The sequence below is a fragment of the Belonocnema kinseyi genome, chromosome 6 (genome assembly GCF_010883055.1).
Source record: "Belonocnema kinseyi isolate 2016_QV_RU_SX_M_011 chromosome 6, B_treatae_v1, whole genome shotgun sequence".
NCBI classification, from domain to species: Eukaryota; Metazoa; Arthropoda; class Insecta; order Hymenoptera; family Cynipidae; genus Belonocnema; species Belonocnema kinseyi.
In genome coordinates, this window is record NC_046662.1 from 5,466,560 (window position 1) to 5,490,281 (window position 23,722).

Sequence of the window (23,722 nt, forward strand, 5' to 3'; positions counted from 1 at the left end):
TAATTATTTCCGCAGCCTTTCAGATACTTGAAGATCGGCACTTACTTTCAGAAGTGGATTTAATGGTTTCTTTGAAAATCTCGGCCAAAATCTCAAGGGTATCGACGTCTCTAATTGACCTGGGCACCTCTGAGAATGTATTCATGGAGAATATTTCAGAACAATAGCAAATTTTGATGAATAAATAACAATTGAATAATTATGAATTTGAAAAAAATTGGAATAAGTCTAAGAGATATTTAGAGGTTTTGAACAAGTTCAAAAATAAGTTGAAACTTTAAAGGATGTCAAAAAATTGAAAACAAAATTTAGGTTTTTTAATATTTCAAACAAAAAATTTAGAAGCTTTTTAAGCATTTTGAAAGGTTACAAAATATAAAAAAATTTATTTAGATTCCTCACAAAATTGATAAAAAAATTTTTATTTTGAAAAATTAATTTCAAGAGAATATTTAAAAAGAATTTTTAAAATTTCCAAATCTGTAAAAATAATAATGTAAGGATTCCAAAAAATGTAGATTTTTAAAGATTTTAACACAAAATTTGGTAAGTTTTTAGGTATTTTAAAAGATTTCGAAATCATGATTTTTTTTGGAGGTATACTTTTATGAAATGTTTTAAAAGATTAAAAAAAATTTCAATCTTTAATTAGGACATTGCAAATGATAGCGTTCATTTATAAATAATACAATTTTTGATTCGTTAAAACGATTTTCTCATGCAAATAATTTTTTAAGAACAAGCGAAAATCTGTCTCAGCCCGGATTCGAATCGGGCGAGGAATAACTTTAATATTATTATTAACCTCCCCCTTGAGTGTAGAGGGAAGAGGGTAATTATTGTGTGCCCCCCCCCCCAAGCCCTTCTCTGGATCTGCGCCTGGCTCAAGCAGCGGGACGCTGTTGACTTCCTTCGCCATTATGTAAGCCCTTGGATTAGCCGCCTTGGTGTTCCTGTAAAAAAACTGCCCCCCCCTCCTTCCTAATCCCCTAATAGTATCTCGAACTAACCTGTCCACCACCAACATGCTCCTCCTGCTCCTGGATTTCAACTTCAAACTAGACGTGTCCAAATTGATAGAAGGGCCTGTTATTGAGGACTGCAAGAGCCCTTTTCTGCGACTAAGGAATTTTCACAGCTAGAAGATTTTTTTATTCCGCTAGCTGTGTGCTCTTGCTGAGGCCTACCGTGCTTGACGATCCGCCAGAATGCTGTTTTAAGTAAGTGATTGAATCTATCCAGTCAGAGGAGGACCACATACGGATCTTCCAGTTTACCTGGGAACCACGCTGTAGCCTTAACCATCTTCTGGAGCAACTGATACCCATCCACCTTAGGAGATACGCCTACCCAAGACCTTGTCTCGACGACAGACTTGTGTAGCCAAGCTTTAGCCGTTGGGTTAGCTGCCATAAATACGAACAACCCTCCCCTGCAGATGAGATCTTGATTGTTGGCCTCCCTGATGAGTTCAAACTGCTCTGTAGTGAGCAGCGAGTCCAAATACCTCATATCCGTCACCACCATCGTCAGGGGGTCAGTCTTCTGAGGGGCTGTCAGTCTAGCCCCCCACGACTCCTTGTTCGTCGGCTGCTGGACCGCCTTGTGCCTCTTCACACCCTTAGCCCCCTTCCCCTGTTGGGGCACCCACTAAGCCCCTTTTTCGCTATTGGGTCTTAGTACTAGTTGTTGGCGTTATAGTCGCCTATGTTACAGGTACCGCAGCTGCTTGACTAGCTCGCTGCGCTCGCCTCTTCAGTCTTCTTTTCAGGGAACTATTGATGCGTTTCTACTTATTAGGGGATGGATTGGCCGCTCCCGTTTCCATAACCTCATTCAAAGGGACCGTCAATTCCTCAGCTCCCGGAAGAGCTGGAGCCATAGCCATCGTCTGAGTTTCGTTTGCCGGAGACACAAAATGGGAGGAAAGGGTTATGTTAAACCCGTTAGGACCCAACCCCTTTTTCCCCTACGCAACCTCCCTTTCTCCTTATTCTTTTGAAGTTAGATTTGCGTGATCCATTTTGCTTTCCACGAGTAGCTATTGAAATAAAAGGTTCGTCCCTGCAAGGCGCCGCGTGCAAGGGGAAGACTTATTAATCGGGGAGGTCGTCCGGTGTCCATGAGAAGCCGTTAGGACACCTTTGTGACCCTTAGATGCCAAAGTACCACGGACACGATCACTCTGCAGCCATAGCTTTGAGTGGTGCTTGCATTGAGCGAGAAATTCAATGAATAACCATTCGCGGATTCAGAAGGCCCGTGTTAGCTAGAATCTTTCACCCTTCTATCATAGTACAAACATGCATACTAGGAGAGCTCGTTTATATGGGTCCTTTTATCCATATCCATACGCATGCAGGCCGAGTTCCGTTTGACCCCTATGTCCCACACGCTTAAGCCTCTAAACCAACTACAACGTCTTACAGCCCCTAGGGGAGGAAAAGTGGATTACTATGTCTAAATGTGTATTACGAAATACTGATATTAATTAAAATTATTTAAATACTCCGAAGTACACGTTGATTACTCTCGATAACCCTGAATTGCCGAATTACTTCTGCTTAAAGATGGATTATTTCAGATTAAATGTTGATTATTTCGGAATACGGGAATTACTCTAAATTACCTAAATTACTTCGGAGTGCACGTGGATTGTGCTGGATTACCCTTGTATTGCCGAATTACTCCAGTTTGAAAATAGATTGAGTCAGCTTAAAAGTGGATAACTTCAGAATACTGGTATTAATCGAAATTACTTGAATTACTCTGGACTACGAGTAAAGTACACCGGATAACCCTCGATGTTCATCTAACTTCTGGTTAAAGTTAGATTACTTCAGCTTAAAAGTGGATTACTTTAGAATTGTGGCAATACTCGAAATTACTTCAATTTCTCCGGGGCATACGTGTATTATTCGAAATTGCTTGAAATCCTCCAAAGTACAAGTAGACTATTGCGGATAAAGCTGGATTACCGAATTACTCTGCGTTAAAATTCGATTATCTGGGCTCAAAAGCGGAAAAATTCGGAATGCTGAAGTTACTCGGAATTACTTGAATTACTCCAAAGACACGTGGATTACACTAAATAGCCTTGGATTTCTGAATTAGTCTGGTTTTCAAGTGGATTACTTAGGCCGAAAAGTGGATTATTTGGAAATACAGGAGTTGCTCAGTATTATATTAATTGCTCCGGAGTGGACGTGGATTACACTGAATAGTCCTGGAAAAGTCTTAAAGGAAGGCCTTAAAGTGTATTATCACGGAACACAGTATTACTCGAAATTAATTGAGTTACTCCGGAGTAAATGTGGATTACACTGGATAACTATGGATTGTCGGATTACTCCATTTTAAAAGTGGATTAAATAAACCTAAAAGGTGTTATTACGGAATACTGGTATTATTAGAAATTACTAGAATTAGGCTGGATATATTTCGATTACGCTTCTGATACTTCGTAAATAAAGATAACAATGAGACCTACCTTTCAAAGCTAAAAATATGAAAATTATAATTCAATCATTTTTTTGGCATTGTCAATTAAATACATAATTACTAAAAAAAGAATCATTATTTTTTCCATATTTTCGCGCCTTTAAATTTATTTATTAACATTTCTAAATTAAGAAACGTTAATTTTTTATTCCTTTAAAGAATATTTTAGCCTGGATTAACCTATTTGCAATAAGTATCTATCTCTCTAAAAAATCGAAATAATTTCCATCATCTGGCCTTTTTTCTGATTTAATTAGATGCCTGCAAATAATACAGTGGCTTCTACCTTTCACGAGGACGATTTACAAAGAATTCTTTTCGAGAGACGACAAGCTTGTGACCAAGAGTTAATTTACGTCACATCTTTACCAGGTATGAATAAAATTTTTTAATAAATTTTTTATTATAAATTTGTGACATATTGTATTACATCACTCTGAAAAATGAAAGAAAATTGAATGTACAGCATTGTTGAAAATTCGAATTAGAAAAATTCAATTTTTTTAAGCGTCTAAACTTGCAACAGCTGAAAAGTTCAATGTTAAAAATTTCAAGAAATTGAACATTATATTTTCAAAATGAGAATTTTGAGCGATTTAATTTTTAACTGATGAACATTTATTTTTGAATTTCTTTAATTTAATTTTATAGTAAAAATATTAATTTCAACTGTTCCATTAACAATATTCTACATAATTTAATAAATAAATATTTTAATTGACAAAAAAATGGTTAAAAAACTATATTCTTCTAAAGTCTTCGAACATGGCAAATGAGGTGTTGGAAAATTTATGTAAATCCAATAGATTTTTTCATTATGTTACCCTGAAAAAATTAATTAATAGTTTAATTTCATACTGTTAAAATTGAAAATTGAAATGTAGAAATTTGCAGAAAATGGATACCGCAATTGTTAACATTTCAATTTTCGACTGATGAACATTGGAAAAAATTCAAAAGTTAATAATTGAATTTATTTATTATTAGTTGAAAATGTAACTGTTGAAAATTGAGGAAAAACTGAAAATTAAAGAAAAATAACAAGTGATTTTTCAACCATTGACAATTGAACAAGATTGATAATTAAATTTTCAACAGCGGATAATTGAAATATTGAAAATTGAAGACTATTAATAATTGAATTGTCAAAAGTTTAATTTTCAAGGTTTGATTTATCAACTGTTGAAAGTTGAACAATGTTCGACTACTGAAAATTCAACTTCCTTCAATTTAAAACTGTTAAAAAATAAAGCACATCGATAATAATATTTTTAACAGATGAAAACTGAATTGGCACTGTTGATAATTAAAGAAAATGAAACTGTTTAAAATTAATTTTTGTTCAATTTTGAACTGAATCGAAATTTCAGCAGTTAAAAATTTAACTATTGAAAATTAAAAAGAAAAAATTAAAGAAATATAAGTGAATTTTCGACTGTTAAAAATTAAAAAGTAAAATGTTAAGAATTTAAAATAAAACTGTCAAAAATTGAATGAAACTTATCATTGCATTTTCAGCAGTTCAATTTTGTTTATTTTTTCAGTTTTGAAATTTTGAAAATTTTATTTTCAAATTTTTTAAAAATGTTGAATGCTCTTCAAAATATTAAAGATGCTTTATAATGGAATTTTCTATGGTTAAAAATCAAGTATTGAAAATTGTAGAAAATTGAGAATTTTATTTTCAACAGTTTCATCTTCGAGAATTTAAACTTAAACAATATTTCAATTCAACTACTGAAAATTTAATTTGCCCCAATTGAAAACTGTTAAAAAATAAAGAAGTTTCATAATTAAATTTTTCTTCAATTTTGAACTGTTTAAAAATGCAGAAGATTGATCACTGAAATTTGAATACTTGAAAATTAAACTGTTAAAAAATTAAAATTCAACTGTTGAAAATTTAAATTCAGGTAATGAAAACTAAAGAATATTAATAATAATTGTATTTTTAACCGTGCCAACGCAAATTTGTTTTTGAATTTATAACAGTTAAAGATTTTTTTTTTAATTTTCTTGAATTTTTAGCAGTTGAATTTTGTATTAAAAGTTTTCTTTGAAAAAAGGTATATTTAAACAATTTCACATGATAAATTAATAAATGAGACTCACTTTATTCAAAAAATACGGAAAAATTTAAATTTTTTCAAAAATTGATCGCCATTGGAAAATAATGTTTTAACAAAGTAATATTCATTTAATCACATTTTTTATCACATCACACTGAAAAGATTGGCCATTAATTATTATTAACAACAGTTGCAAGAAATAGTTGGAAAGTGAAGCAAATTGAAAGTTAAATTTCCAACTGTTCAAAATTTGACTATTGCAAATTCAACTTTAAAAAAATGTAAAAAAAAGATTATTGCATTTTCAATTTTAAATCTTGTATTTAAAACAAGTGTTGAAGTTATAATATTCATATAATTTTACGTTAGAATGTAATAAATGAAGATTTCTACCCCTACATTTTTTAAATGTTGATTCTTACGGAAACAGGCCGCCATGAGCAAGTACTGGTTTGGAAAATTAATAGTCATGCAATGATATTTTTAAATATATCATTTTCACAAAATCAAAAATAAATTTTTAATAATTAACGATATATTCAGGTCCTTAGAAAGCTATAAATAATAAGTAGTAAATAATAAATATTTTTCGTTGAAACTTTGGGAAACAGTGAAGAACATGAAATTATTAGGTTGCTGGGTTTAATTCCTAGAACCTAATATTTGGCCGGTTTTGAGAAAAATGGCGTTGGCGATCAGCGCATGCGCCGAGAATCGAGCCCGCAGCCCCTGCCCACAAACCGAGCGCTCAACGGCTGAGCTACACGGCCACTTGAGAGACGGCTTTTTTAAGTCTATCAGCAAAACAAGAATTTTGTTAAGAGACATTCTTCTAAAAACTGACCGAATACTGGGTTCTAGATATTTCATAACTTTACTTTGCGGTCATGACGTTCTTTTTACAAAACGTATGAATAAAAAAAAACCGCTGAAATTCGCCTGTTAGAAATGCTTTGCAATTAATTCCTCAAAGATTGAAGAAAGTTAATTTTTAATCTATTTTTGTGTTTAAAAATACTTTGAAAAATACATACTCTAAATTTTTCGTTTCAAAGATATGATTCTTCATCGCTGAATTAATTTCTTAAACAAAGACATTGTTAATCGGTACTAGAAAAATCGTACAAAATTTCTTAAATTAATAGACATGCATAAAAATTAATTTTTCGTAGTAGGCTATTTTTGTTTCTTAGATAAGATTGCATTTTTATCCGACCTTAATGTAATAAAAATATATTTAAATGATATTTTAATTATTAGAAATAAAACATAAAGTGCAAATAGAGCAATAAATAAAATAAAACCATAAACATCTAATAATTCGACTTGCCACCAGGCTAAATTTGCGGCTGGTGATTTCAAAATATTTTTATTTCTGATAACATATTCCGCCCAAAATAATACTGTTTCCTGTGGAGTACTTGGACGGTCAAAATAAAGTTTCGATATCTTCTCCATGTTATTTCTAAACAAAAAAAATTAATTCGTTAGAATCTTTTGAAATAATATTTTATATATCAAGGAGGTCCAAAAAAACCTTTTTCCTAAAAAGGTCTGGCCTACAAATTGTTGCTTTTGTCTCCAAATATCCACTAAATTTTTTCAGAATAAAAAATAAAATAAAATGTGTGATTGTGTGTTTCAATTTGATTTTTCTCGTAAGCCAAAAAGTGTGGAAACACCTAAATAACATTCTTGAAAAAATATTATTAAAATGGGTCGAGGCCATTCTTCGACTGACTTTCCATAAGAAATCGAACGGGGAACTTCAATTTGACCTTCAACATGACCTTCAAATTCATTTCCAGGTGAACTTTGTGTTTTTAAATGGAAACCCCTATTTTTACATCGACAATCCAGAGAGTGGGAAATTTTAAGTTTTTGGTCAAGGTCATTCTTGGAATAATTTGCAACGAAAAATCCAACGGTGACCTTCAATTTGACCTTGAACTTGATTTTCAAGGTCATTTCAAGGTCAGCTTTGTGTTTTTAAATAGGAACCCCTGTTTTTCAAATCGGCAATCGAAAAAGTGGAAATTAGGTTTAAATATGTGAACAACAAAGTTGACCTTGAAATTATCTTAAATGTCAACTTCAAGGTCAAATTGAAATTCATATTTAAACGTATTATTTTTCACTCTTTCTATTGCTAATGTCAAAAATATGGGTCTCTATTTAAAAACACAAATTTGACTTTTAAATGACTTAGAAGGTGAAATTGGTTTAAGGTCAAATTGAAGGTCACAATTCGATTTCTCGTTGAAAGCTCTTCCAATAAAGACCTTGAACCATTTGAATAATATTTTATCAGAGCAGTTATTTAGGTGTTTCTCGACTTTTTGGACACCCAGGAACCTCCTAATCCATTTTTGCACCAATTTCTTTAATTTATTTTACTTTCTCTTTTTAGTGGCTTGTTTTACTTTTGAATATTTTCATGCTGCTATTTTCAGTTAAAGATAGCAGCTAAAATTTTAAACAATTAAAAAAAATGTTTTTTTTTGGACGAACCTTTTATAATCTTTATTGGTGACAATCATAAAAATCTGTTTACCTGTATTCCGGGTTTTTTAAAATCGTATTCAAAGCTTCTGTAAATTTCTCTTCGGTGACATTATGGTGATCCAAAGTAACTAAAATTGTCTTTTTTTCGTAAATTTTTAGATTATAAAATTGATCTCCGAACAATGGGAAACCAATCATTGGAACGCCAGCATAAATTGATTCTAAAGTTGACATCAATCCTCCGTGGGTCACAAAAGCTTTCACATTCTTGTGCTCTGCAAGAAAATTTAGTTTTTTGTTTTCACTATTAAAAATTTTGAAGTTTCACGTTTTTATGTCAATTTTTTTTCAAATTGGTAAATATTTTACCCTTGCGAAATCAGGGAAAAGTTTCAATTTTTGACTGCTTTTCTTAACAATTTTATATGGGCCAAAAAATTGTGACAAGTTTTTCGGATGTTAAGTTTTTGTTAGTAAAAAATAATGATATTTGAAATTTTCTATGGATCAAAATTCAAATTGAAAACAAAAAGAAAAAAAATTGAAGACAATTAAAGAAAATTTAATTTTAAGCTATTAATACTTCTAGTTTTGACCAATTTTGTCAACAATTTTCCAAGGGCTAAAAAATTATAGACAACTTTTTGTGCGTAGAGTTTTTGTTATTCCAAAATTATATAAAATTATAAATCTTGAATTCTCTCCAATTTTCAACGTTCGATTGTTTAATTGTTGAAAATTACACTTTCAAGTTGAATTTTCTATATTTTCTATAATTTTCTGAAGACAAAAAAATCATGACAACTTTTTTGTGTGTAGAGTTCTTCGTAGTAAAAAATAATACAGAAATATAATTTTTTATTTAATTTTTAAGATTTGTATTTTTAACAGTTGGAAATTTGAATATATTTGAAAATTTAATTTTCCACCTCGCATTTTTTTAACCCCATGCGCATTGGTGATTAAGTCTCAATTTTTAACCAATTTTCGACAAACATATTTCTTCTAATAAAATTGCAAGTGCATTCCATGAAATTTTTGCGACTGGAATCAAAGAAAATTGCTATTATTTTCTTCTAAGAAAAAAAAACTTTTATTATAAAGCTGACAAGTTTAATTTTTTTTTTAATTTCCAAATAAATACATGTGTAGGTTTTTGTTGGTAAAAAATAATATAAAAATATAAATTTAGAAACATGATCTTAAAGTTCGATTTTTTTAAATACACAAAAGAAACGTATTTTGTATTTAATTAATTGTACATTTTTGTGAGAAAATTCAAAGTTTATTACCGGAAATTGTTTCAAATGGAATCAAAGAAGCGCCATTATTTTCTTATTTTCTGACAAAATTTGTTTGGCGCAGGAATCGCTCAAAAATTCAAGGTTCCTTAAATTAACATGATGGACATTTTTTTCAAATTTTTTAATTGATATATAAATAATTGCATGATTCTTTGCTTTAACCTCAAGAGGTTTTAAGCTTGATAATTTAAATTTAAGAAATTCAGAAACTGCAAATTCTTTGAGAGAATACTGTTGTAAATAAGAATGTTTTTTAAAAATTATTTTTGTTACTTTAATTATTTATTCCCACGCTATAATTGACAAGTTAAAATAGATTTTGTATTTCAGAAAAAAACCTTTATTCAGAGAGAGAATTGCTATAAATAAGTATAATTTATTCAACAGTTCATTTATAATATTGCATTAGTAATTATCTCACTCTCAGTAAAAAGTTTTAAAAAGTTTGCAAATGTCAGAAAATAACTGCAACTATTTATCAATATCTTATTAAAATAATGTGATAAATAATATCAAATTGTTCAAACAATCATTTTTGTCATATTTGATTAATTGTCACCTAATTAAAACTGAAAAGTTGACAAGAAGTTAAAAATGTAAGAAAACACCGTAATTTTCTACTATTATTTGAAAATAATAATGTTATATATAATAATACATCGTTTAAACAATTATTTTTATCATATTTTATTAATTCTGATAAAATATAATTCTAAGGGAATATTGTTAGAAATTATCATAAATTGTTTAAACAATTATTTTTTTGCATTTAATTAATTTTCACCTGACTCTATCTGCAAAGCTGTTTGTTTAAGTTGACAATTGCTTTAATAATTTATTATCATTTTCAATAATAGTCATTTTGAATAATGCTAGAAGATTTCAACTTTTCTGCAATTTTAGACTTTTTTTTGGACGTGACATGAAATCTTCAAATTTTTTTGTTTGATTTTTTACAAGAATATTCATATAAACTTAAAACAAATAAGCAAATAAATTTGAACAAGAAATGTTAATTTATCTAAAACAAGGCAGAGGAAAGCTTAACCTATCATAAAAAAAAGAAACAAAAGACAGCACAAAAATTTGAACATTTCAGATAAAACCGCAATTTTCTAGCATTATTTAAATTGAGTATCATTAAAAATATAATTAAATTATTCAAAGAATTAATTTTTCAACTTTTAGTTAATTATTCATCTCACTCTAATTGAAAATTAGACGAAAAGTTGAACATTTCAGATAAAACTGCAATTTTCTCGCATTCAAATTGACTATCATAAACAATAATATATTATTCAAACAATTAATTTTTCAAATTTTAATTAATCGTTCACCTCACTCTCATTGAAAATTAGACAAAAAGTTGAAAATTTCATAAAAAACCGCAACTTTCTAGCATTATCGAAATTGAATATTATTAACAATAATAATAAACCGACATCATTTCCTCGCGCAGAAGCCGAGTTTTCGCGAGTTTTGTTTCAAAAGTCGTTGTTTTCGGTACAAGGAAAATGTCCGGTTTCTCATTTTTAGTAAAAAACTATTAATTTGATCAAAACAAGTTTCTGAATCAACCTTGTGCGGCTCGTTGAGCGGCAAATTTTTTTTATTTTTTCGCAATGAATTGCCGGAAATTTTGAGCTCTTCATTTTAAATATTTTTAAAAATATATACAATTAATCTAATTCAAACAATGTGTTTTCTGCATTTTTGAAATTTCTCTCTTCTAGACCATCTGTTTTTCCATTTATAATTTTTACTATTTTCCACCTACAAAAACTTTACTTAGAAAAAATTCGTGATAATTATATTGGCTCATAGAACATTTGTCGGAAAATAAGCCAAAAATTGACATTAATTAACTAAAAAATTAAAAAATTATCCAGAATTTTAAAAATTTTTGATTCACTTACTCAAAACCTGAATTTGTGGTAGCCAACGATGAGTTAAGACATTCTCAGGAAGTCCAAGAGGCATTTTGTCTGTATTTACAATTTTCATCAAAACTCGCACAGGAGCTATATTTTTAAAAGCTGCATAAAAAGCTTGGAGAGTTTTTCTGGGAAAAGATTCTAAAGTTACCATTGATCCGAAGGACACGTAAACACATCCATGTTTACTCTCGTCTAACCATTTTTGCAGTTCCTGTAATGATAGGTAGAATAACTTAATAATGATTTAAATGAAGATTACAAAAATATGTGAATATGCAATATTAAAACTATGTCTCGTTCAAAATTCATTAATTAAAATAAATAAAAAGATAGGTTGTTTTTTTCAAACTAAAAAAATTCAAAAAGAATTTCTGCTATTAATTCGACCTTTTTGAAAAATGTATGAAATTTGTTAAAATTATAAAGAGTGTCGAAATTTATGTAAATTGTAAAAATGTATCAAGATTGTACAAATTTATGAAATTTTTAAAAATTTATGGAAATGAATATTTATGAAATTTGTGAAAAATTATGAAGATTGTAAAAATTTATGGAAATTGTAAAAATTTATCAGGTTTGTAAAAATGTATGCAATTTGGAAAGATGTATGAAAATGAAAATTTATGACATTTGTGAAAATGTATAAAATTAAAAAAGAAAAAAAAGAATAAAGGAATTTTTACAATTATATTTATCTTTTTATTTTATTTTTTATTTTTATAATTATAATAATGCTAGTTATTGCTAGTAGAATTAGATAAGTTGTCCCAGATCATCATTTTCAACATTCCCTGATTTTTCTTGACTAATTTTTCATTTTCTTTAATTAATCGTATTCAAATACTAGCATTATAATCTTGTTACACTTTTAAGATGTAATCTTTTATAAACGAAAAAAACAGTATTTTAGGTACACTGATGCATCTTTCATCTACAAAAATGAAATTTTAATCCAAGAAAATCATTTTTTTTATCAAAAAAGGAGATTTTTTAACTAAAAAATATCAACATTAAAAAAATGGAAATTTCTACCCCAATGAGACAAATTTTAAACCAAAAAGGATGCATTTTTAAACAAATTGTTGAATTCTCTACCAAGTAGTTGCATTTTTATCTAAAAAATATGAATTTTCTCATAAAATAGATGAATTTGCCATTTTTAATAGTTAAATTTTCACCCAAAAAAGATTCTAGTTGACTTTTCAAGATCAAAATATGAATTTCGTAACAAAAAATAAATTTTTACGAAAAAATTTGATTTTTATAGCCCAAAAAGACGATTTTTTAAACCAAAAGATGAATTTTAAACAAATTTTTGAATTATCTATTAAATAGTTGCACTTTCAGACAAGAAACATGAAATTTGTTTAAATCAGAGGAATTTTTAATAAAAAAACTGTTTTCAAACATTGAACTTTCATTCATAAAATATTTTAGTTCATCTTTCAACACCAAACTATTAATTTAAACAAAAAGAACGTTTTTAACTGTTTAACAAAATAGTTTCATTCTCGATAAAAAATTCATTTTTATCCAAGAAAGATAATATTTCTCTTGAAACAGATGAATTTTTAATCAAATTTGTTTGTATATCGTGGAATTTTCATCCAGGAAGGATTTCAGTTTTTTTCTTTACAAGAAAAAGTAAATTTTCTACAAAATAGTTGGATTTTCAACAAAATAATAGCAATTTATACCAAAAAGTATGATTTTGAAACATAATTGGTGTAATTTCTGCTGAAGAAGGTGATTTTTAAAATTAAAAAGACAAACTTTCAAAAAGAATTGAATTTTCATTCGAAGAGTTGCATTTCACTTAAGAAAGATGAATTTTGTTTTAAAATAAATGAATTACAAGAAAAGTTCATTTAAAGAAGATTCCAGTTCACTTTCCAATACCTAAATAAGAATTGCAAAGAAGAAGTTCATTTTCTGCTAAATAGTCAAATTTTTAACCAAAAAGTATGACTTCTTTAACCAGATTGTTTAATTTTCAAACAAACAGTTGAATTTTTGTCTAAGAAAAATGAAACTTCTGCTAAAACAAGAGACATTTAAAAAAAGAGATGATTTTTTAACCCAAAAAGACGAATTTTAATATGTTAAAAAATAATAAAATTGATAACTAAAAATATAGTATTCAGGAGAAAGTTTTTGCGAATTTTCGAAAATTATGTACGTGAGTGAAGGACCTCCTCCCCACTTTCGTAAAAAATTGTAACAAAATGTCTGGACCCCCACCCCTTTGAACTGTTACGTAATTTAATTACGATCCCTTCGCTGTAAGAGCAATTCAATTAAAAAGATAATTCATAGTTCTTTCTGGTTTGAAAAACTATACAAATTTCTGTTATTTGAGAAGTTAACTTAAAACGTTAGTTTTTTATTTTTCATTTTCACAGTCGGTGACAGAGATTTCTGCTGATCGATTTTTACCACCTCCTATGAGAGTAAGGATTACTTGTAAGACAGAATGAGATTCGGAATAGAAAAAGGAGATTAAAAATAAGGAAGAGAAGGGAAACAGGATTAGCGAAAATGGGAAAGGTGACGCAATGGGTGGGGCCACATGGGCGTGGAGGCGTAGCACGGATGGCAAGGAGAAAGTAGTAAGAGAGATAATGTGGAGGAGAAGAGGAGTATAAAAGTGGATAAGTTTGTGAGCAGGTAATTAGAAAAGTATGATAAGGGATGAGAAGTAGAAGTGGGCTAGGAGAGGGGAAGGGAGGGACAGTAAATCAGAGAAGCGAAAGTAGGGGTGTACAAATGGAGAGGAGAAATGAGGTGGAAGTAGAATAGGGAGGGGATATTGAGAGGGTTCGTCGGGAAGCAGTGAGAATGTAGAAAAGGAGGATAAAGAAGATAATCGGGGACTGGAAAATGTGAAGGCGGCAGAGAAGAAAAGTGAAGGAGAGTAGTGATGAGTGGGAGAGTATAAGAAAATTCAGGATAGCGGTCGAATGAGGAGAGGGATTAGTGGAGTAAAATAGGGGAAGTAGTGAGAGAGAGAGAGAGAGAGAGAGCGGAAGAAGGAAGACGCGGAAGGAAGGAGAAGGACAGAAGATAAAGAAGATTAATGGAAGTAGACAGAAATGAAGGGGAAGGATATTTTTGGAAGAAAGGAGACATTAATTCAATAAAATGTTCTACAAATTTGATTTAATTTTTTAAGTTTCAATGTGGACTTATTATATTAGTAGCAATAGAAAATAAACACTAACCGGTGATAATTTTTCTTGATTATCTTGAATATGTATTCCTCCAATTTCCACTACACCTGGTGTAAGTGGCCTTATACCATTCAGACTGTAATGTGAATTAACAAATACCAGAGCCATTTCTTTGGAAAGTTCATAAATACTCGGATATCCAGGCCCAAAATTTTCATCCACATATTTTTTTTGTCGGGATGCCAGGTTGTTAAATTGATAAATAACGATTTTGGACAGTAATTCGTTTTTTAATCGTTGCCAAAAATTCATCTTTGACGGAAAATCGGTGAACCCCCCGGGCACAAAAGCAGAACTGGTGGGGTTTCCCAAAGGATAATTTTGCCACTCGAGTAAAACGGAAATTGAGACACCTATCATCGGAACTTTCAAATGTCGACCAAATGCAAAATAACATTGCGCTGAAAAATACTAATAAAGAGATGACCACTATTAGGATTTTTTTAAATTGACTTTTCTCTTTTTTTATAGATTAAGATGTGTGTTTATTCAATTCTCATTTTAAATTCAACACTTAAAAAATAAACAAAATTCAATTGCTGAAAATCCTATTCCTAATTTTTTCCATTTTCAACTGTTGAACATTATATTTTCGATTTTTTTCAATTACTGAAAATTCAGCTTTCAGTTTTCTTTAATTGTCCACAATTGAATTTACAATAGTTAAAAGAAGAATATTGCATTTTCAACGGTTGGAAATGGTAGAAAATGCATTTTTATGAATTAAGTTTTTAATTTATTTTCAAATTTTTTAAAACTGTAACAGTCAAAAATTCAACTTCCAATTTTATATCATTGTAATACGTTAAAAATTCAGTTTTTAAATTTCTTCAGTTTTATAAATTTGAATTTTTTCTGCTAAAAACGCAAATTTTATTTATTTAATATTTTAATTAATATTAGAAAGTTGAAAATTGAATTTTTAACTTACTTCAATATAAAAAAGTTGATTTTTTTCTGCTAAGAATTCAAGTTGAACAAAATGTAATTGGGGAAAATTTAATTTTCAATTTTCTTCAATTGTCCGCAATGGAATTCTCAACAGTTAAAAATAAAATAGAATTACATTTTCAACTGTTCAATATTAAAGGAAATGCATTTTTTAAAATTCAGTTTTCATTTTTCTTTCATTTTCAATTGTAAAAAATTTTAAACAGTAGAAAATTTAATTTTTAACTTTTTGCAATTTACAAAATTAGAATTTTTCTGTTAAACATTCATATTTATTACAATGCAATTCTGGAAAATTTCATTTTTAATTTTTTTAAATTTTGAACAGTTAAATCTTCAAGTTTTAGAAATGACTGAAAATTAAACTTTAAATTTTCTTTAATTGTCCACAATTAAATTTCCAATATTTGAAAATAAAAGACTTACATTTTCAACTATTGATAATTGAAGAAAATATATATTTTTTTAATTCAAATGGCACAAAATGCATTTTGGAAAATATAATTTGTATTTTTTTTAAATTGTCCGCTATTGAATTTTCAACAGTTAAAAATAAAATAGTATTTCATTTTCAACTGTGGGAAATCAAAGGAAATGCATTTTTTTAAATTTAGTTTAATTTTCCCTCATTTTCAATTTTCTTAAACTTTAAACGGTAGAACGTTTAATTTTTAACTTTCCGCAATTTAAAATAGTTCAATTTTTTCTGTTGAAAATTCATATTCGTCAAAATGCAATTCAGGAAAATTTCATTTTTTTAAATTTCAAACAGTTGAACCTTCAAGTCTTAGAAATTGCTGAAAATTAAACTTTAAATTTTCTTTAATTTTCCATAATTAAATTTCCGACAGTTAAAAATAAAAGATTATTGTATTTTTAACTATTGATAATTGAAGAAAATTATATTTTTTAAATTCAGTTTCACTTTATCTTAAATTTTGAATTTTTTAAAACTTTAAACAGTAAAGAAAAGGTATTTTAAATTTCATTTATTTGTAAAAAGTTTTTTTTTATCTGTTAAAAATTCAAATAGCACAAAATGCAATGGAGCAAAATTTAATTTTTAATTTCCTTCAATTGCCCGAAATGGAATTTTTCACAGTTAAAAATAAAATATAATTGTATTTCCAACTGTTGAAAATAAAAAATACAGTTGTTGAAAATTCCATTCTTAATTTTTTTAAATGTTTATCGGTTCAATATTGAAGAAAATTGAATTTTTTGCCGTTGAAAATAGAACAAAATGCACTTTAGAACATTCAATTTTCTTCAATTCTCCAAAAATACATCATTAATGGTTTTAAATTATAAATAGCCGAAAATTTAATTTTGTAAATTTTATTCAATTTTTTAAGACTTGAAACTTTCGTTTTGTTTAATTTTTGGGGGTTGAAAGTTCCACTTAAAATTTTCTTAAATTTTTTCTTTAATTTATAATTTTATTAAATGTTCAATTTTATTTAATTTTGAACTATTGAGAATTACAGAAATTTACATTTTTAACATTCAAAAATAGAAGAAAATTCCTGTATTGAAGATGCAATCAATTTTCTATAATATTCAAGTGTAAAACATTAAAGAAAATTCAACTCATAAAAACTAAATTTAACTTTTTTTCAGTGCGCTAGTCGAAAATTCAATTGTTAATTTTCTCTAATTCTTATTATTTATAAATAGTGAAATTTTTATCTGTGGAAAATTAAAAAAATGTAAGCTAAGGAATAGAAAATTTATATATATTTATGTATAGCTTATCTCATCAGAATTAATAAATGGTCAATTTTTTTGGATTTTAATCATTTTGATAAGCTATTTCAATGCATATCAGATGGAAAAACATTAAGGAAAAAAATTATGGAAATTATCAATTTGCGAAAGTAAATTATTTATAAAAAAATCCGAAGTTTAGGTGTAAAAAATAATATGCAGTCTAGTAAGTTTAGTAAACTGTTTTGACACTTAATAGGTGGAAAAAAACTTTTAATGAAAATTTTCTGTTTGGAAAAAATATGAAAATGGTTTATTTTTTTATAATTATAAGATTGAACAATACAAAAATATTTGCTTTTTTGAACGCTCAGTTTGCAATTCAAATTCTTTGTAAATACATTCAAGCGTTCAGAGTTGAGAACAAAATATTTTTCTTAAAACTGCACTTTTTTGTAAATTTAAAATAAAATAGGCCAAAATGGAAAAAATGGAAAACATCGCTATTTACGCTTATTCCAAATAGAATACTCTTTAATTTTATGAAAAAAACTTTCAAAACAGTAAAAAATGCAGAGCTTTAGAAATTTTCGCCGAGATTCGGTGAGCTCAGCATAAATAGTTTCGGTGGACAATTAAGAAAACACATAAATATTATTCTAAGGCTAAATTAAGCTCTTCTAAGAGTTGGAAAATTTATTATTGAAAGCGGTTAAGAATAGAACTGACAAATTAAAACTAAATTTTTTTGACAAATTTATAATGTAAACTATGTGTTTAAACTCAAGAATTATTTTAAATTGAAATTTATGTAGAGAAAATTAAAAATTTGCAACAGTGAAATATGCCGGAAGAGAAAATTAAAATCCAGTGAATATGCCCGAAGAAAAAATTAAAATCATGAAAGTTTGCAATGAATAATTTAATACCGTGAATGATGAACAATAATTAAAATGGTTTAAATATAAAATAAAAAATTACCTCTACAATGACGAGATCGTAAGGTGGATTCTTGGGGGGATTTTTAATTAAATTGTTTATTACTGGATGTTTCAGTAAATCACATATAGAATCACCAGTCATTTTCATTAGACTTTCCATGGAACCAATTGGAAAATTTTCAATTAAATCGTAACTGAAATTTCCTGTAAATTCTGGTAGTGAGCCGCGAATACTTAAATCTGTGTAATTAGGAAAATGTTCCTTAAGCGGAAAATGACTAATGACATCGACCTGATGTCCTTTTCTTGCAAAGGTTTTCATCAATTGCTCTCCAAAGATTGAACGAGATTTTCCATGTAGGGGAAAAATTCCTAAAATTCTATAGCCTTCACTACTGTCACTTTTTAGTGCAACTGCAATAATTGTCGCTATTGCTAAAAAATAGAACGGATCCATTTTCACTATTTTTATTTGAAGTTGATTATTTATCAGCTGCTAATTGATTTGGCTTTTAATTAACACATAAAATCGGACGCACTAAAATTTTACTAGTTCCTACTCGAGGGTTATTGAAAGAAAATCTGGAGGATAGAAATTTGGATCATGATTCTTTGGAGAATCGATATCTGTTAGATAAAATATAATCATATCTTATCGACAACCAGATTATCCAATGAGAATTTTCTTTTGACGGGAAAATCGATTTTGTATTACAATTTTTGTATAAAATAAATTTAAAAATAGTAGAGGATAAACAATATTTGTTATATAAGAACCTTAATAGAAACTTTATATTATTCGTTTTACAATTTTATTTATACGCTATTATCGAAAAACTGATTTTATTGATGTATAAGATCGATGAATATGTCAACGAGTATAAGGTTTAGCAAGTCATTCTTATATTGTTTATTTTTTTGATGAATCGTTTTTTAATCAAAATGACTTGATTTTAATTTAGATTATTATAAAAACGTAATGTATTTATTTTATTTTATTTTTACCATTTAAAAGTGCAATGCGTTGAATTTCAATAGTAGAATTTCCATCAGTTGCAAATTCTATTATCAATTTTTAAACATTTTATGTTGTTATAAATTAAATTTGTGCTTATTTTGAAAAATTAAAATTAAATGTCTGTCAATTTCAACAGTTGAATTTCTATCTGTTAAAAATTAAATGTACAATTTTCTCCCTTTATTTTAAGTTAAATCTGTAACAGATGAAAATTAAGAATTCTATTTTTAACATTTGAATCTTTAACTATTTTGAAATGTTAAGTGCTCAATTTTCTTCCAATCTCAATAGTCGAATTTCTATCTGTTCAATATCGAATGAAAAATTTTCATACATTTTAAACAGTTACACATTAAAGAAAATTCAAACGATTAGAAGCCTAATTATTTTCAATTCCTAATTTTTTCAATTTTTTAGAGATCGATATGAAGGAAAATTCAAAATTGAATTTTAAACAGTTAAAAATACAATTTTTAATTTTCTTCAAATTTCGGTAGTTGAATTAATCTGATGAAAATGCCGTTGTTAAAAAAGGAATTATAAATTTTTCCATTTTTTGAAGAGTAGAAAATTAATTTTTTTTCAATTTAAATCAACCGAACAGCAGTTGAAATTAGGACAAATTCAACAGAGAAAATTCAGTTTTAATTTTTCAATAGTTGCAGATTTAATTTTCAATTTTCTTCGTATTTCAAAAGTTGAATTTTCAATTTTAAAAATTCAATTTTTATTTTTAAAGGTTCAATTTTTATTTAAAAAAATTCAAATATGGAAATTTTAATTTTCAATTTTCTCTAATTATCACAGTTGAAAATTAAATTTTTTTCAAATTTCAACAATTAAATTTTCATCTGTTGAAAATAACAAATCAAAATTCTTGAATTTTAGGCAGCTGATTTTTCAAAAGTTGAAAATTAAAGACAATATAACTGTTGAAAGTTTGAATATCTTAATTTCCTAATTTTCTTTGATTTACAAGAGTTAAAAATGGAAGAAAATTTAAAATTGAATATTTAATATTTGTATTTTAAACATTAGCAAATTTAATTAAATTTTTTTTTAATTTCTACATTTAAGCTTTTCTTTGTTGAAAATTCACTTATCATTTTTCTTCAGTTTTTAACAGTGAGAATTTAAATTTAATTTTCTGTAATTTTCATCTATTAGCAATTAAAGAAAGTACAACTGTTGATAATTTAATTCCATATTTTTCTTAAATTTTCGCTAATTTTAAATTTAAAAAATGTTAATCATTCATTTTCATATATTGAAAATGCAACTGTTAAAAATGCAATTAAACATTTTTCCAACTGTTTAAACGGTTGTGAATTAAATATTTTTCATTTAAAAAAACTGAATTTTCAACTGTTTGAAATTGAGTCAAGTTTTTTAATTTTAGTTTAAAATTATATTATTGATTTTATTTTATTTTTAGAAGAAATAGGTTCAAATTTATTTAAATATGGTTTCGAGTCGGACTGTGAACTCGAGACCAGACCTAAATTCAATTTTTTTAAATTTCAATTTAAAAAATTTTTAAAGTAGAATTTTCATTTTTTTGAAATTTCAATTAATAATGTTTTTTTCAATTTTTATAACATAATTTTTTGTATCATTTTAAAATCCAACTGTCTTGAATTTTCAATCCATAAATTCTCAATTTTTGAAAATGGAAGAAAATTAAAAATTCAATTTTTAATAATACATTTTTTAAAAGTCCAAAATTCAATTGTTAAGTTTCTTCAGCCTGCAAAAGTTTGAAATTCAATTTCCCTAAAATTTGAGCAATTGAATTCTCATCTGTTTAAAATTATTTCATGAGTTTTCTTCCATTTTCAACAGTTACATTTCTTAAAGTAAAGAACTAATGAAGATTTGACTTTTGAAAATGCAGTTTTTTTCCAATTTTGTTCAATTTTGACCATTAAAGAATTGAATTTGAACTTTTCTCTCACTTTTACCAGTTAAAAAGTAATGTTCAAGTTTCTTCAATTGTCAAAAGTTCAAAATTCAATTTTCCAAAAATTTCTACAATTGAATTTTCATCTATTGAAAATTAATTTATGTATTTTCGTCAATTTTCAAAGGTTTAATTTTTTAAACTCAAGAACTAAAGAAGATTCAACTGATGAAAATTTTATTAAAAATTTTTTTTTTCAATTTTGACCAGTTGAAATTTTAACGTTAATTTTCCTCTCTCTCTCTTTCAACAGTTAAAAATTAATTTTCAAGCTTTTTTAAATTGAAAGAGCTTAAAATTCAATTTTTCTGAAGAAAGAAAACATTAAAATATGGAAAATTATTTCCAGGGAGGACATTAAAATGCGGCTAATAATACTGCAAAATCAAAATTTAAATTTTTACTTTGATCCGGGGAAAAGAATAAATGCCGGAAAAGAAAATTAAAATCTGGAAAGATATTATACAAAAGCAGAAAATTGAAATAGGTCAAAATATGCAACAAAATCAAACAAAAATTCAGCAAAAGGTGTCAAAAGAGAAAATCAAAATGCAGCAAAATATTCCAGCGGAGAAAGTTAATATCTAGAAAATTATCCTGGAAGAGAAAATAAAATCAGGCCAAATAAACCATTGGTTAAAATGTACATTTATAAAATTATTCGGGAAGAGAAAATTTAAATTCAGTATATTATGCCGGAAAAGAATATTAAAGATTAATTTTTTCTTTGGAAAATAAAAAATTTGAACATTAAGAAATACACTGGTATAGAAAATGTATATCCAGAAAAATATGGTGGAGGACAAAATCAGATGGGAAAAAATGTGCAGAAAAATAAAATTAATCCGTAAGAAAAAATAAGAATGTGGCTAATTATGCTGAAAGAGAAAAAAAAAAAGATCAGGAAAATTATTCAGGAAGAAAAAATTAAAATACAAATAGTACCAGAAGAGAATATTTAACATTTTTACTTCTCTCAGTGGAAGAGAAAAATGTGCCGGAAGAGAAGATTAAAATCTGGCAGGATATACAGAAACCTAAATCAAAAATGAACATATGTCAAAAATGAAAATTAAAATCCTTCAAAATATGCCAGAAGAGAAAATTAACAACTTAAAAAATATCCCGAAAGAGAAAATAAAACTCGGAAAAGTATGCCGCACGTTAAAATTAATTTATTCCGGAACAGAAAATGAAATCTACTCAAATATGTTGAAAAAGAAAACTAAACTTCGGTGAGATATGCCGAAAGAGAAACAAAAAGTTTACTTATTCGTTTTTCTGGATGAAAAAAATATGCTGTAAGAGGAGATTACAGCATGGAAAAATATACCAAAATAGAGAATAAAATCTTAGCAAAATAATCTGAAAAATTAAATTAAATCCGGCAAAATATGCTCTAAGAGGAAATAGAGAAGATTAAAGATAAGTTGCTCCTTGTCCTGAAAGAGAAAAATATACCGGAAGATAAAATTAAAATCCATTAAATTATGCTGGAAGAGAAAAATATGTTGGCAGGGAAAATTAAAGCCTAGTAAAATAGAAAAAAATTGAAAATGAGAATTCGGCAAAATATACTGGAAGAGAAAATAAAATCTGGAAAATATGTTTCAAGAGATAATTACAGTACGGCAAAATATGCTGGACGAGAAAATAAAATCTGATTAAAAATGCGGAAAATTGATTATTTTTTAATCTTCCGGAAGAGAAAATTGAATCGTCGAAAAATATACTCGAAGAGAAAACTAAAAACGAAAACAATATGCTGTAAGAGAAAATAAAATCCTGCAAAACGAAATTTGGGAAATTATTATAAAAGATAACATTAAAATCCGGCAATTTGTGCCAGAAGAGAAAATTGAAGATTAGTTGATCCGTTTTTTAAAAGACAAAAATAAGTCAGAAGAGAAGAATAAAGCCCGCCAAAATTTGCTGGAAGAGAAAATTAAAATCTGGCAATGTATGCCATAGAAGAATAAAGAAATTGGACAAAATATCCTGGAAGAGAAACTTATGATCTGGTATTATATTCTGGAAAAAATAAAGTCCGGCAAAATATGCAGAAAGAGAAATTTAAAGATTATTTACCATTATTTCTGGAAGAGAAAAATTTGCTGGAAGAGAAAATTAAAAATGGAAAAATATTCTGAAAGGGAAAATTTAGATCTGGATCCTCAAAATTATCCTGAAAGAAAAAATTAAAATCTATAAAAGTATGCCGGAAGAGAAAATAAATATTATTTACTTCCTCCCTAAAAGAGAAAATTGTTTCAGAAAAGAAAATTAAAACCTGAAAAATATACTGGAAGAGAAAATATAAATCTGGGAAAATATGCTAGAAGAGAAAATTAAAAATCAGAAAATATGCTGCAAGAGAAAATTAAAAACCGGAAAATTATTTCGAAAAAGAAAATTTTAAAAATTATGTCTGAAGCGGTTGCGCATCGTGTGTTTTATATAATTTGATATCGTGCTTATTTGTAAATTATTTTTACAAAAAACTTCTATATTTAATTTCTCAGAAATTACTAAAGTTACCTTAAATTATCGACAATAATCATGCATTTTAGATTTTAATTATTTTCTGAAATTTATTTAT

The 23,722-nt window shown here is 27.4% G+C and overlaps 2 protein-coding genes across 3 annotated transcripts in view; one reads left to right on the top strand and one right to left on the bottom strand.

Moving 5' to 3' along the window:
* The window catches only part of LOC117174334 (calcitonin gene-related peptide type 1 receptor-like), a 748,751-nt gene that overhangs the window by 118,170 nt on the left and 606,859 nt on the right, over positions 1-23,722 (top strand). For both annotated transcript variants that reach the window (XM_033363359.1, XM_033363358.1), the window contains one exon: positions 3,759-3,873. In XM_033363359.1, coding sequence (XP_033219250.1) covers positions 3,759-3,873 — 115 coding nt within the window. The remainder of the gene's footprint in view (positions 1-3,758; positions 3,874-23,722) is intronic.
* On the bottom strand, positions 6,022-18,758 carry LOC117174328 (UDP-glucuronosyltransferase-like). Its single transcript, XM_033363350.1, has 5 exons — positions 18,186-18,758; positions 14,538-14,957; positions 11,296-11,527; positions 8,125-8,350; positions 6,022-7,035 (listed from the first exon to the last, which is right to left on the bottom strand). The coding sequence occupies exons 1-5, from the start codon at positions 18,600-18,602 to the stop codon at positions 6,747-6,749; spliced, it is 1,584 nt and encodes a 527-aa protein (XP_033219241.1). The 5' UTR covers positions 18,603-18,758; the 3' UTR covers positions 6,022-6,746.

What these genes read in the sequence shown, in the direction of transcription:
- LOC117174328 (XM_033363350.1), bottom strand. Translation starts at nt 18,602, where the DNA reads ATGGATCCGTTCTATTTTTTAGCAATAGCGACAATTATTGCAGTTGCA. An exon ending in ACGATCTCGTCATTGTAGAG is followed by an intron (nt 14,958 to 18,185) that starts GTAATTTTTTAT and finishes TCTCTTTATTAG; the next exon opens with TATTTTTCAGCGCAATGTTA. An exon ending in ATCAAGAAAAATTATCACCG is followed by an intron (nt 11,528 to 14,537) that starts GTTAGTGTTTAT and finishes CTATCATTACAG; the next exon opens with GAACTGCAAAAATGGTTAGA.